The 16,364-nt window shown below is 34.4% G+C and overlaps 1 protein-coding gene across 1 annotated transcript in view; it reads left to right on the plus strand.

Moving 5' to 3' along the window:
* Window positions 1-16,364, plus strand: part of LOC145304038 (serine protease 3-like) — a 153,410-nt gene that overhangs the window by 125,750 nt on the left and 11,296 nt on the right. The window contains exon 16 of the mRNA XM_080145798.1: window positions 8,760-8,819. Coding sequence (XP_080001924.1) covers window positions 8,760-8,819 — 60 coding nt within the window. The remainder of the gene's footprint in view (window positions 1-8,759; window positions 8,820-16,364) is intronic.

A 16,364-nucleotide genomic window follows, 5' to 3' on the forward strand; every position in this document is an offset into this window, starting at 1 on the left:
ATGATCACTAAAATGTCAGCTCCTCTATAACTCATGCAGTCTTGCATTGACTTGACCCATTTTCTATTGATCATAATGTGGTCAATCATATTTTTGTTTGTCCATCATTGTTTAAACAGAATTCAAGTAGAAGTTCTCCATTTTCATTTCTTGTACCTATGCCAAAGTGTCCCATTGCATTCTCCACGCCAGTTCTGTCAGTTCCTACTTTAGCAATCAGTACCTACTAGACACACGTCATGTTTGGGTACTGAGTTTCTGATTGATTGCAGTTGATCATAAAACTCTTGTTTTACTTTCTCATCTTTGTCATTTGTTGGGGCATAGCATTGGATAGTGGTCAACTTGCAATGCCTTGATTGGAATCTAGTTTGAATTATTCTGTCTGATATTGGTTTCCAGTTGAATTTTGACATGTCGTTTTTGAATAATTATAGCAACACCATACATGTGTTGGCTTTCATAACCAGAATAAAGTATTAGGTGGCCATCTTTTGTTGTAGTTTGCTCTTGTCCTGTCCATTTACATTCTGCAATTCCAAGTATTCTAATATTGTAACTTGTAATTTCTTTAACTAGTTGAACTATTTTAGTTGACCCGTGGTGCATTATTTGCCAAGTGTACCACTTTTCTGCACTACCCCTTCGATTTTGTTAATACTCTATATTTTAGTCCGTTGGGTGATTCAAGGATGCTGAATGGCCAATAAAAAGTTTCAGAGTCCCTGGATGTCTAGATATCTAGCTTTCTATCTGAAGGCAGGTAACAAAAATTAAAAAAAACACTGATTTTTTTACAATTTTAAAAATTGATTTTTTCATTAATCTTACATTCAACCTATACATTTTATACACCTAAGTGATCATTTATTCATGTAAAAAGTGCACATAATGATATTTTGGCCAAAACTCTAATTTTACAGGGTGTTAAACAAAAAGTGTATTTTGGATATCTAGCGTAATACCCAAAATACCTGTCTGTAAAAAATCATTTTTTTTGGCTTAAATCCTGAGTTTATCTGTGGGCATATGTGGTATATAATGGTTCGGAGGACCCGGGACTATAAAGTTGTAAAATTTCACTTTGGGACACCCTGTATATGTGATTTTTGTCTTTGTAGAGCTAAAACTTGGTCCATTTTTAAGTTACTTAAAACTGTCATATAGATAGAGATTTTGATTAATAACAATAATATTTGCCTATTTTTACAATTTTTTACACTTTTGGTACAACCTGTGCAGGATTTTTAAAAATGATGGTTTTTGCCCCTTTTTGGGGGAAAGGAGTCATTTTAGGGCCATAGACTATTTCTTTATTTTTGTAAAACTGTTCAAGACACATCATTTGTTAGTTATGAAAAAACCGCAAAAACCGAACCGTTTTGCCGTTATTCACTGCCAAAGGCGGAATTTTGACGTTTTTTGCCGTTCCCAAGGTTCTAATGGGCATTTGTGGTAAGAAGATGTTGATTTATCAAAATAACTGTAATTTACTAAATTTCATGTGAAGTGAAATTTTTTGTATATACAACCGATTTTTGTCAAAACCAAAAGAAATTTCAAATGCACATGTTTTATGTTTCTTTTATTACTTATGTTATAGCAATTATTTATATTATGATCACTTCATTTTCTTGTTTGAAATCCATCTCGACGAAAAACGATTAGCTGCACAAAAATTTTTACTTGATATGAAATTTAGTAAATTAAATTTCATAAATAAAATTAGTTTACAGTTATCTTGATAAATCAACGCCTTCTTACCAAAAATGCCCATTAAAACTTCGGGAACGGCAAAAAACGTCAAAAATTTCGCCTTTGGCGGTGAATAATGGCAAAACAGTTCGCCGGAGGTGGTTAATGCATATAAACAAAAATGAAGAAATAGTTCATGGCCCTAAAACAACCCCTTCCCTCCAAAACCATCATTTTAATAAACATGCACAGGGTGTCCCAAAAGTGTAAAAATTTGTAAAATAGGCACATATTATTGTTATTAGTCAAAATCTGTATCTATCTATATGACAGTTTTAAGTAACTCAAAAATAGAAAAAAAAATTTTTAAAAAACAAAAAAAATTTTCTCTTTTTTCCAAAAAATAGGAAAATATAGTTCTGGTCAGAAAACACTATGGCCAAACATACTAAGACACATATTAGAGTAATTTGAAAAAAATAGCCAATTTGGAACATGTTTTAGCTCTACAGACACAAAAATCACATTTACAGGGTGTCCCAAAGTGAAATTTGACAACCTTATAGTCCCGGGTCCTCCAAACCATTACATACCACATATGCCCACAGATAAAACACAGGATTTAACCCCAAAAAATTATTTTTTTTGGACAAGTATTTTGGGTATTACGCTAGATATTCAAAATACACTTTTTGTTGGACACCCTGTAAAATTAGAGTTTTGGCCAAATTTTTGTTACCTACCTTCATAGATAGCTAGATATCTAGACATCCAGGGACTCTGAAACTTTTTTTTGCCATCCAACATCCTTGAATCACCCAACGGACCAAAATATAGAGTATTTACAAAATCGGAGAGGTAGTGCAGAAAAATGGTACAGTTGGCAAATAATGCACCTCATACATTGTTCTAACATTCCAGGTTCCTATCTTACAGCTTTCCTTAGAACTTATTGGTCCTGTCATCAAGTTGATAGCTTTCTTTCTGATTTCACCATCATTTTTCATATTCTCAGTAAACTGAGCATCAGTTCCAACAGTTCTTGTTTCATGTACACCTCTGGCTGTGTGAAAGCCATAAGTGTTTGAGGTTCTGTGGGTGATTTCTTAAACTTGCTGATTTTCTAGCAGGATAGTTAGTCCTACGCAAACCTTGTCAATATATCCACTACCCCGTCCACATTTGAAAAATTGCGATGGTACAAGCACTGCAAAGTTTTTAAAATCTGCAAAAAAAACCCTGTTTTTATGGCTTTTTTGGGGCTTTTGTACCTTCCCAATTTTAAAGATTTTTACAAAATTTCAATTCAAGTGTGTTGATATATACCTGAAATTTACCAAAAAAAATGGGGGAAGTCTCAATCATAACATATGAAGGTGTAGCAAGTAATCTTCCAAATACAAAATTGTCAAATTGCATACATATATAATAGGGTTGGGCCAGATACTTTTTTAGACGGATATTGCATATCTGGCTGATTTATAATGCCGGATATCCGGCATCTGGCCAGATATATAGCAATTATCCAGTAATTTGGCCGGATATCTGCTTATTCGGCCAGATATCCGGTAATTTGCCGGATACCAAATTTCTTGCATTATAAATCATCCGGATATCCAGTATCCGGCCAAAAAAGTATCTGGCCTACCTCTATTATATAAGTATGAAATTTGTTTGATACACAATACTATCCCTTCTGTAGATTTAACTTAGCAGTTGAAACGTTTATACACTTAACTTAATAAACCAACCAATCAAAATTCAATAAAATTCTCAAAAGTTGTTAACCTAATGAATTAGAAAAACAATTATAAAACTTTGGGGAAAAGTGAAATAAACAGTCCAATTTCCCCTCCCTCTCTAAATTATACCAGAGTGTACCAAAAGTCTAATAATAACTTGGGAGGCAGAGCACAATGGGCTGTTAATTACACTAGTCCCCAAAGTTTTAAAAACTTTTTCATTTCTTTGCTCAAAAACTTTTTAGATTGTTTGAAATTTTAATTGGTTTAATAAGACGTTCCAACCACCTATTGTAATCAACAGAAAGGGTAAGTTTGTGTATAATCATGGGGTATACACGTCCAATTATCAGCCATTGTCTTCTCTATCTAGACCCTGTACCCAAAGTCTAATAATAACCGGAACAATTTCATTTTTATTACATAACAAGAAATAACATGTTACTGAAGGATCTAAGGGATAAGACTATGGCTAATGAATTGATGTACATCCCCATTAATAATACACAAAATTAACCCTTCTGTAGATTAAAATTAGTGGTAGAAACGATTGAACACTCAAATTAATAAACAAATCCATCAAAATTTATTGAAAGTCCCCAAAGTTATTAAGTCAACGAATAAGAAAAGGTTATTTTCAAACTTTTGGGAAGAAACAATTGCATACATATATAATAGGGTTGGGCCGATACTTTTTTGGCTGGATACCGGATATCCGGTTGATTTCTAATGATAGATAATCGTTATATGGCAAATTACCAGATATCTGGCCGAATAAAAGAACATCGGCTGAATAACCAGATATCTGGCCGAATAACCGGATATCCGTCCAAATAACCGGATATCAAGCCAAATAACTTGATATCCGGCCAAATAACATATGTTTGCCGGATATCCGGCATTATAAATCAGCCAGATATCCAGTATCCGTCCAAAAAAGTATCTGGCCCAATCCTATTATATATGTATGCAATTTGACAATTTTGTATTTGGAAGATTACTTGCTACACCTTCATAATGTTATAATTGAGACTGCCCCCATTTTTTTTGGTAAATTTCAGGTATATATCAACACACTTGAATTGAAATTTTGTAAAAATCTTTAAAATTGGGAAGGTACAAAAGCCCCAAATAAGCCATAAAAACAGGGTTTTTTGCAGATTTTAAAAACTTTGTAGTGCTTGTACCATCGCAATTTTTGCATTACAGTAAAAATATTTTGCATGGGTCATTTTTATGCATAAATCAACCATATTTTGGCTGGGGGCAAAAATTTTAACAAAATTTTTCAAATCCGGGACGGGGTAAATTATCCACATATACTATTTCCATTACTATGGCAATAAAAGGCTTTTGAAAAATTTAAGCTCTAACTATTAGGTTATCCCACTAGGTGCAACGTGGGAGGCATATATAAGAGAGAAAACAACAACCTTCACCACTAAAGGAGCACAAAGAAGAGTGAGATAACTTAATAGTTGGAGGACATTCCTAAAATCTGCTTGTGGACAGACCTTTTTATTTTTATAAACTATTGTGGTTTAGTGGATTTTTTGTTTGCATCACCTTTCATTATTTAGAAAATGATACAATTTCCCCATAATTTCTCAATGGTATAATACAAATTTTAGCCCCCCACTGCCAGCTGAAAAAGGCAATTTAATAAAAATGTTGCATTATTTTTTGTATTAATTTGCCTGTTTGTTACACCTTATTCCTGATAGGAAATACTTAATTTATGCATTTTTCCTGTGTATCATAGGATCTTAGATACTCTAGATTAAATAGACCTTCATATCCCGCTTATATCTAAGGGTGGGTAAAGAATGTACAGGGTGGGGCAAATAAGACCAGATAAACTTTAAACGGCCATAGCGCCAAAACTACTTGACCAATCAGGACGTTTGACCACACTATAAAAAGCTTAGGTAATGACCTTTTAGCACAAAAAATCTTTGGATGAAGATGGACATTGGACATGTACAATGAGATGGCCGCGCATATGTTTAACAAGGCAGATTCCAAATGCACTGGTGGTTTATTCTTGATTCTCGACTAGGGCCCACTAAATCTGACCTCAGCCAATCTGTAGGTGAGGTAGAGCTATGCAACTTGCTTGGGATACTGTTTGATACATAAGTAAGACGCTAGAAAAGACTAGAGCTCTCTATCTGAAATGTCTTGGACGTAGTATTCCAACAAAGTGAAATGGGGCAGATTTTGATATGTAAAAAACGTCACAAAACCGTGAAAATTTGTGAAAATTTCTAAGTTTTTTACTTCAGGGACCCAAATTGAACTTTAAAACTCATTTTAGACTATGGTTTTGCGCTGACAACCCTAGCTGAAACTTCATGCCATTTCCAAAAAAGTAATGAACGTCGTTATAGCTCAACTGTTGTCCAAATAAGATCCTCCGTGTATAAGGGTATTGAAAGTTGGGCTAATTTGGATCCTGCGGTTACTCACGTTCCTAAGGAAATGTGGCCTCCCAGCAGCCTGATCTTATGTCAATGGACTATTGGGCCTGGGGCTACTTTGAAGCATGCACCAATAGACGTGCCCATACCACAAAACCCCCCTCATTGCCACTATCAAGGAGAACTACGCCAGCTTGGATAGGTACATTTTTACCTGGACCTGCCAGCGGGTAGAGGCGGTGATTAAGGCTGGTTGAAATTTTATTGAATAATCTAATAGTCATATACCTATTTAGCTTGCCAGTTTTTAAATAAAATCTTTAAAATTGATGATTTTATGTTCATATGTTTAGAAGTTATAATTTGTCTGGTCTTATTTCTCCCACACTGTACATCTACCCGTTTGGCACCTAGCAGCCATTAAACTGTTTTTAACCAATTTTTTAATGGGGGGTCAAAAATATACTCTGCCATTTTTAGAATTAGACTGCAGGGCCCACATTTTAATTAGAACCCCAAGTTAGTTTTTTAGGGGGATTTTAAAATTTATTTTTTACTATAGATTAAGTAATTTTTACCGCATCCGGAGTGTTATTATTTTGTGGTAAAATTGTCGCTTACAGAAGAATTTTTTTAATTCACTTTATATTAATTCCATACAAAAACATTACTCCGTTCAATGCTAATAATTTTTTTTCTAAAATAGAAAAAAAACTTTACAGAGGAATAACATTTGTTATTTTTTCGTTTATTCTCTAACACTTTTTTCCCCCCAGATATTCAGAGACTATAAACAAGAATCAAGGGGAAATAAGTGTACAAAGTTATTTACCCATGAAACCAATAATTTATGCCGCTATTTCTTAAAAACAAATTCCCGTATATTTTCTCCCACAAATTTTACAAGGGAACAATACATTGAAATTATTATAATGAAGAAATTGTCCATAATTTATTTTAATTACCTATCCAGACTGATTTTATAGCTGAACGATTTTGTTTTAAAAAAAGTATTTAATTTTGACAAATATTTTTTATTTAGTATATCCAATCATGGGCATACAAATGAAAAGAAAGAAAGAAAAAAGCAATTAAAATAAAAGACGCTTCTGTTGTGGTAAAAATTACTGAATCAATACTAAAAAATAAATTTTAAAATCCCAAAAAAACTATCTTGGGGACCTAATTAAAATTTGGGCCCTGCATTCTGATTCTAAAAATTTCAGAGTATATTTTTGACCCCCCCTTCAAAAATAGGTTAAAACCAGTTTAAAGTGATCACGAAGCAATGGGTCTGTGGACAAGTGCGTAGCATAAGTTTGGTCCCTGCCTTGGACAAGATGGCGAAGTCGCCCAAGTTCCTGAGGCCTGCTATATTCCGATTCCCGATTCCCCGATCAAGTTATAAAAATTTGATAGTAACCATAATTTTGTGATATTACAATCAAAGTTTAATGTTCTTTGGATTGAAATATATGAACTTTAAAGTGATCGCGAAGCAAGTTATAAAAATTTAATATATATTTGGAATTACTTAGTTATTTAGTATTATGACAGAAAAATTTCTATATTGGATATTAAAAGTGCCTGAAAACTTCTACTTTTAAATTTGCTACAGTACCACAAAAATTCATTGACACAATTGTGTGCTAAACAAACTTTTAGATTTGTTGGCATTTCTCTTAACACAGATGGAGTTAATAAAATTCATACTTACAAAATAGAGACAAATTTCTGCTTTTTATACCATTGTTATCAATTTTGCTTATTGATAACTGAAAAAGTTGCAATTAAGTGTTTAAAATGTTGGACCAAATGACTAAAAAGATATTTTTCAGCTTATTTTAGTGCAACTAACATATTAGACAATCAGAAATAGTGTAGAATAATGTATTATGGAAACACAATTTAAGGGGCCCTTAAATGGTTTTAGAGAGATGTAGTATTAGTATCACACAGTTAAATTCAGTATAATTTTTGTTATCAATATATTATAGTCTAAATATATTTTAAAGTTCTTTATTGATATTATAATTACAAAAGAAGACCATTAGAGCTCTTTTGAATGCAAATAAAAGGCTTCAGTATGGAAAAAATCTTTTTAGTCATTTGGTCAAATTTAAACCTTAATTGCAACTTTTTCGGTTATCAATAAGCAAAATTAATAACATTAGTATAAAAAGCAGAAATTTATCTCTTATTTGACAAGTATAAATCTTATTAAATCCATCTGTGTTAAGAGAAATACCATCAAATCTGAAAGTTTGTTTAGCACAGAATTGAGTAAATGCATTTTTTGAGTACTGTAGCAAATTTAAAAATAGAAGTTTTAAGGCACTTTTTATATCAAATTTAGCAAAATTTTTGTCATAATTCTAAATAACTAGGTAATTCCAAATATATATCAAATTTTTATAACTTGCTTCGCGATCACTTTAAAGTTCATATATTTCAATCCAAAGGACATTAAACTTTGATTGTAATATCACAAAATTATGGTTACTATTTGTGCAATTTTGTGCACACAGGAATAGGTTTCAAAATTATTCTGTCAATATAATAATCACATGGCAAAAATTTGTAATATCAACTGAAAATTCTAATTGATGGTTTGTGCCAATTAAATACCCTTTGTTTCATTATTTGCAACAACAGCCTGCTGTTACCTTATTCCCTTCCCCTTGCTAGTTTTGCTATTAGAGTAACATACTTACCAATAACTGAGGACTATACAAGCAACCTTAATCGATGACAAATTTCTCCTCTCATTGTATTAACTTATACTATATCCATTATTACATACTAAAGACAAAGTAATGATGTCTGTTTCTATAATACCAAACAGAAGACCCTGTGTTATTTAAACAAAACCCAAGAATATATATATTTTTTTGTTTAATAGGGAGTGATTAAGGGGCCATCTACATTTGCAAGAGTTCATGTACATCTTAAATTTATTAAGGTAATTAATTTTTTTGAGAGATATAATTACAATTAATATTTGTATAATGAAACAGTGTTACAGAAAGTTATCTGAACCTCTGTTTATAAATACATGCGTGCAGGAGTATTCGTCCTTATAATGCCCTTACTTCAGACTTAACATAATTATAGAGGCCAGCTATAGGGATCAAGTTCATGCAGATGTGTTCATATGATTTATGTGAAGCATAAAAATAATAGGAGCAACATCTTAAATAATAACAAATTAATCCTTATACTAAAGTAACAGGATGTTTGTGTGTCTGTACCAAAGAATCTCGCTAACCGCTGAACCGATCGGGTTCTCCTTAACAGGCTAGCTTCTCATAGTTCCCGGGAAGGTTTATAACAATTTTTTGGGGGGGTGGGACACCCCCAACCCCCTCAAAAAATGAAAAATGCCCCCCCCCCCAAAAAATTTTTTTTAAATTTTTTAACTAAAATTTAAAATGAGGGGGGGGGGGGCACTACTCCCCCCAAAAAAAAAAATTTCGCCCCCCCCTACATTTTTTTTTACTTTTTCATTTAAAATCTAAATTGATATTGGGTTATTAAATTCGACTCTCTCCTCCTCAAGTGCCCCTAGAGTCCTCTAGGGGCGTAGCCACTAGTTATATATAAAGCATGGGTACATTTTCATTCAACTTAATTTAATAAATTTTCCAAAAGAAATTAAATCTGTATACCTTAAAGGGACTGTGAACGTAAATTTTTCTCATCTTAATATCAAATCTTAACATTATCTCATTCATAATATCTCACAGATAGAGCAAAACGCGCTTTTGTTTGCTTAAAAAACGGCTTTTTCCGACGATTTTTATAAGGTACAGGGAAAGGAAGAAATTTTCCGTATTATATAAAATGTGCATTAAATTGCTATTTTCTCCCATTATAGCTAAAATTAAACTTTTTCACATAGTTCTTGATTTTTCCTAACGGTTAAGCTGACTTTTAACATAATCCTTGCTTTAAACCAATGTATAGTTACTTAGAAATTGATAAAATAAGCAATATTTTTTATTGAAAACCAAATACAATAACAAATTTAGAAACAGGTTTTTTATTAGTATCCAATTAACTTTAGATGGCCCATCTCTCCCCCACCTTTAATTACAAATTTGTAAATAATAAAGACGCAATATTTTTTTATAAACAGTCTGATAAAAGTGTAAACTAATCCTCCAAAGTGGGTTATTCTTTGTCCAACACAATAAAAAAGGATATTATTATTTTAAATAACCTGTGAGATTCAACCCTTTGTAGACAGTGAGGTATTTTTATGTCAATACTACGAATTTAAAATAGGTCTTTATTACCTAATTACTATGTTATAAAAAAACTAATTGGCAATTTTATATCATAAAATAAATCCTTAACAGTAAGTAAATTGTTTCACCTATATATGACAAGTTAAATATCCCTACAAACATTTTAAGAAACAAAAACGTTCAGATTTTCCCTGTTTTTTATTTTTTCCCTCCCAAAATACCATAAAATCAAGGCATTATTCCTGCATATTTTTGTTAATAGGACGTTTTTGGTTGATTAGTGTAGTGAAATGTGCTTAGAAAATGTTAAGATTTGATAATCAGATGAGAAATTATTACGTTCACACTCCCTTTAACAAAAATCTTTTGGTGTTGCACAATTATCGCTTAAAAATAAAATCTTTAGCAAGGCTTTACATAGATAAAAAACAAGCACAGCATAAACCCTTCTGATATAAAAAATCTGCTTTTTAGTCTTACAATATTTTTAGCATAAAATAATAAATGTACATGAAATAATTATTTTACTAAATTCTCTCTAACTTTATCCAACGTTGTGAACACATTTATATACACCTTTTGGTAGGGTTAAAAATGATAATTCAACATACCTGTTTCTGAAATGATCCAAACACTCACACCAAAAACTCATTTAATCCACTAAACACATTTTTCATTCCACCTCAAATAAGAAAAGTTTTTTCCTTGTGCTACCAGACATTGTGAGCACACACACACATGGAAGACAACACTTCCATTCATAAAGGAAAACATTTCTCTCAACAAACGTTCCTTTCAGAGGAATTCTTTTCTTTTCTGCAGACCTGCAGCCTGTAGTATCTCTTCAATTGGTTCTGGTTCAGTAATATAACAATATCATCAACCTTCAGGCTGTTTCACTACTGGTTCCACTTGCCTGCATGTAGCAGCTGTGGCAGCACTTCCTTCCCATACACACTCCAAAACTCATCCACTTTCTTCTGCAGATATGAATAGGGCTGATCCCTTTAGATTACACCAAGATCCAATAAGACCCTGCTCCCTTCCTACTTACAGGTGTGAAGGAGTTATACACTTAAACTCCAAGCCTCCTGCATTCTCCACTACCAACGGTCTACTGTTCAAAATCTTAGCTACCACATTAACTATTACCACCAGCTCATTGGTGGTCAAGTGCATCCCATTCAACTTCTTCTTTAGCTCTCTCTTCATCAGACCAATCATACATTCAGCACAACCAACATAGTGGGGCGCCTGGGTAGGCACTATTGCCCAGGTAAAGTTCACATCAGAATAATTTCTTTCCATCAATGCCTTGGCAACCACCAGCTGACACAATCCTGCTGGGCAGTTTGTACATTGCTGCCAGCTTTCTCATACACATCAATATTGAATAAGTAGAATAATCCTCCAGCACATTGATAAAACATGCATGTGAATACTGACAAACTATCATTTATAACCAGACAGGCTTGCCTGGCTTTGACTTCCTCGTATTACAGCCTGGTTTCAACACTTTCACCTGGCCTACAAGGTCCAGCTGTATGTGTGAAATCGGCTCTGATGCTCTTGTTCTATCACCTGTTAGATCTGATATGAAAAAAATTACAATAATTACAGTTCTTCACTACAGACTCTGATAATCTTTTTCCTTACTATCCACACCATCTCCTTCTTCTTGCCTGGGTATGCTTAACCCCAGATTGCATGATAACATAAACATTGTTCATGACTAATTTTGCCAACACATTTGTTGGCTCCAGCAAAACCAATCCATCAGGACCTGGATCAATTTTCAAACTTTTCATACTTTATTTTCAAAAGGTAACAAATTGTTGTACTTGCCTCTATCCAACAAGTTTATCTCCTGTTTCTTGTGACTTGACACCAGTAACAAATCAGCAGCCAATCCAAAATCCGGAGGGGTAGGTATGTTTATTTCATCATGAACTTGATCCACCCCCTGACTTGTTAGCATGCTCTGAAACTTCTGGCGTTCTCCTCAGAGTTCATAGTTCAAAGTTTAAAAAATATTTCTAAGAGGATATTACCAAACTTCCTACATCCTTCAACACAGTTATAACCACTCTCTTTACCTCAGCACAATTTTGTGTTCTCTCCAGCCGTCTTGACTGACCAAGATCCTTCCTCCAGCTTCAACCACTTCTGTCCTACCTGATAGAGAGATCCTGGTTCTACATCCTGTAGAGTAGCATTGGGTCTGGTCCCCAGATCAGCAATAGTGTCCAGCCATCCAATAACATTCCTTTAGTTTTGTAAAAGCTTGAACTTCAGAATGTGCATTAAAAACATTGAGCTGTCCTGACTCAGATTGTATCTGGAGTAGTGCACAAGTGTTGTCTGTCAGAAACCTCCTCCCACCCAGCTTCAACAGTATAGCCTCCTCCACAGTCAAGGCTAACTGTACATAAACTAAACAACCAAGCACTCAAAGAAGCTACCCTAGTCTTCATTGCGACCAACACAACAGAATATCCATTAACTGTTGGCGATCTCAGGTACAACATGCAGCAGAAAACACCACTAATATATGCGGACCAGCTCATTTCTCTCTGTGATCTTGCTAGCTCGGAAACTTTGTCTTCCCAGTCCAACTTTTTAAAGTCTCATTATAAGCTTCCTTTAAAATGTTATTGGTGACAACAACCCAGCTGGATCAAAGTCTTGAAGTAGCAACTGCCACACCATTAGTTTAGTTATATTCAAAGGAATACAATTCTCCAAATCATCAATATTAACTGCTGGACTAGTTTTCATTCATTTCTTCTTTACATGAACATTTGCATTCAAGTCAATACGCAGCACATCAGCTTTACAATCCCATACAATACCTAAAACATGCATCTCCTTCCTTTTTTCTCCATTGTACACAACTTCTTTAAACTTGAATCAATACTATCTAAGGATCTATTCTCCAATATCTTAGATGCCTCAGAAACCATGGCCTTTACTCCCACCAAGGTATTCCCACTAGGAAGATCATCAATATAGGTATCTTCAATTAACTTGGTAGCTGCTGAAGCTTGAGGCAGTTCAATAACTTGATCCAGCTTTAGAGCTAGGTAGGTAGGTATCAGAATTATTTTCATTCTCTGACCTATGCATATGAACATCTTCACCAGTAATCTTACTGGACTTGAATAACTTTTTGGCACCATCAATTGTTTGGTCACCAAAGATTCTTGTGGTTAACTGTAAAGGGGCAACCACCACCTTCATTGTAAGATAAATGCTGGGTTCTACACCCACTGCTGGACCCAACCATACTCTGCAAATGTTAATCTCGTACATTAGCATCCACATAATTATAAAAATACTGCACATCTGTAACACATACAACTCTGTAACCCCTCCACCTGAGAACATTTTACAGTAACTTCTTGGATGGAGCATGCCCTGCTATCATTGTACTGTTCAGGCTCAATCCATGCATAGTTAAGCTTGAATTCACTTTCCTCATATGCCTCCACAAGGGAGCTAAAATAAGTTGGACACTCATATTTTAGCTCCACCACTCTCTCTACACAATCTTCAAATGCTTTGTTGAATTGAACCAGTACATCCTTTATCTCCAGGCTCTTCTGCTGCTTCAACCAGATACCTCTAGCCAGCTCACTATTGTCAGAAAGCAAAGCTGGATCAGTACTATTATACAGTACCCACCTGTCCACTTTTGACTATCTAAGTCTAAATTTAAGTTTTTCTCAATCAACTTCAGCTGTTGTAACTCCAAGTATGTTGTGCCTGTTTGCCTGATGAACCTTTTTGCAGCTGGTGTAGCCTGAGCAGACCAGCCTTGGCCCAATTTCCAAGCACTCCATGGTCAACCAGTCCTCCACTTTAGATTCAACTTTAACAGCTCTGTACACAATTGGTGACTTCACAGGAACACCATTAGCTGTTGACATAAAGAATAGTCCATTTCAAAAAAGGGACTTGTACAACCTGGCTTTGCACACTGTGTATTAAGCATGTAGGTAAAATAGACACCTGCACAGTACCTAGCAATATTTCAAACTTGTTGTTGATCTTGTTTATCTCAAATATTTCCACTGCTAAAACAGAATCCATTGATTCCACCTTGCCCTAAGTGACTGGTTCCACCACACAAGCCTCAATCATATGTGAATTACCATGTTTTCTATGGTTCCTATGTTTGCCGTGTCTACGCCGCGGAACCACCTTCTACAGCAGCAGCAACACCATCAGCAGCAGCAGAAGAAGCCAAGAGCAAACACTTACAATCTCCCACCTACCTTACCAACATCGTCAACCACCATCATGCTTCCATTTGGTTTTTTAACATCACAGACAAAGAGGAACATCCCTCAGCTAAACAGAGTTTTTAATATGCTTGACAAAGAATAAGACAACACCAGCCTGTCTTATTCGGCTTCTTCTGATAAGAGCTGGCATTGAACAAAATCCAGGCCCTAAAATCTGGCACTGCATTATTTGTTCAAAAGTTCTTTCACCAACATCTGTTCAATGTACCAATTGTCTGCAGTGTCAATGTTCCAACTTAAAATCATCCAAAGAACGGAAAAAGCTTAAACAACATCACCCCCTCCCCCCCCCCCCGCCATCACCCCCTTCTCCCCCAGCACAACCCCCTCCCCCCCCCCCACGCACAAACTCTTCATCAACCATGGCTACAACCTGAATACCCTGCAATACAACATCAACGGCATCACCAGTAAAATTGATGAACTTCTCCATGATATGAAGAAAGATAACATCCCCATTGCGGCTATTCAAGAAACAAAATTGACAAAAAATTCTAAGCAACTCAAAACTCCAAATTACACCTTTATGAGGAAAGATAGAAGCACAAATAAAGGCGGAGGTTTAGCATTTTTAGTTCATAAAGATGTGAAATTCTCTGTCGAACCAACACCACCACAACTTGAACAGGATCTATTCTTGGAAGTTCTTGCCATCAGAATACCTGGAATAAACAAGGACTCCCTCTATATTTGTAACATCTACATTCTCCCTCACAGCAGCTGTCCGCAACCTGCCGGTCAACCTCCATATGAACCACCCTTTAACCATATCCTCGATGGACTGGGTGAGTCATATATGATCCTTGGTGACTTCAATGCTCACAGCCAACTTTGGCATTCTGATGCCACAAATGACACCAGAGGAAATGCCATTGCTGATTACATCACTGGACAAACATGTGGCATTATAAACGACGACCTTCCAACCAGAATCACTCACCTTGCATCTACAGCGCCAGACATCAGCATGATATCAGCCAACCTGATACCCTACACCAACTGGAGGATTGCCAACAAGTTGAGTTCAGACCATTCACCTATCATCATTAGTCTAAAAGCTGATCTCCAAAAACTTAAAGGGAGTGTGAACGTAAATATTTCTCATCTGATTATCAAATCTTAACATTTTCTAAGCACATTTCACTACACTGATCAACCAAAAACGTCCTATTAACAAAAATATCCAGAGATAAAGCCATGATTTTATGGTATTTTGGAAGGGAAAAAGGAAAAAACAGGGAAAATCTGAACGTTTTTGTTTCTTATAATGTTTGTAAGAATATTTAACTTGTCATATATAGTTTAAACAATTTACTTACTGTTAAGGATTTATTTTATGATATAAAATTGCCAATTAGATTTTTTATAACAAAGTAATTAGGTAATAAAGACCAATTTTAAATTCGTATTATTGACCAAAAAATACCTCACTGTCTACAAAGGGTTGAATCTCATAGGTTATTTAAAATAAGAATATCCCTTTTTATTGTGTTGGACAATAAATAACCCACTTTCGAGAATTAGTTTACACTTTTATAAGACTGTTTATAAAGAAATATTGCGTCTTTATTATTTACAAATTTGTAATTAAAGGTGGGTGAGAGATGGGAAATCTAAAGTTAATTGGATACTAATAAAATAACCTGTTTCTAGCTTTGTTATTGTATTTGGTTTTCAATAAAAAATATTGCTTATTTTATCAATTTCTAAGTAACTATACATTGGTTTAAAGCAAGGATTATGTTAAAAGTCAGCTTAACCGTTAGGAAAAATCCAGAACTATGTGAAAAAGTTTAATTTTAGCTATAATGGGAGAAAAAAGCAATTTAATGCACATTTTATATAATACGGATAATTTCTTCCTTTCCCTTTACCTTATAAAAATCGTCGGAAAAAAGCCGTTTTTTAAGCAAACAAAAGCGCATTTTGCTCTATCTGTGAGATATTATG

This window comes from Acartia tonsa, chromosome 13 (assembly GCF_053477335.1).
Source record: "Acartia tonsa isolate MP-2025a chromosome 13, ASM5347733v1, whole genome shotgun sequence".
NCBI lineage: Eukaryota > Metazoa > Arthropoda > Copepoda > Calanoida > Acartiidae > Acartia > Acartia tonsa.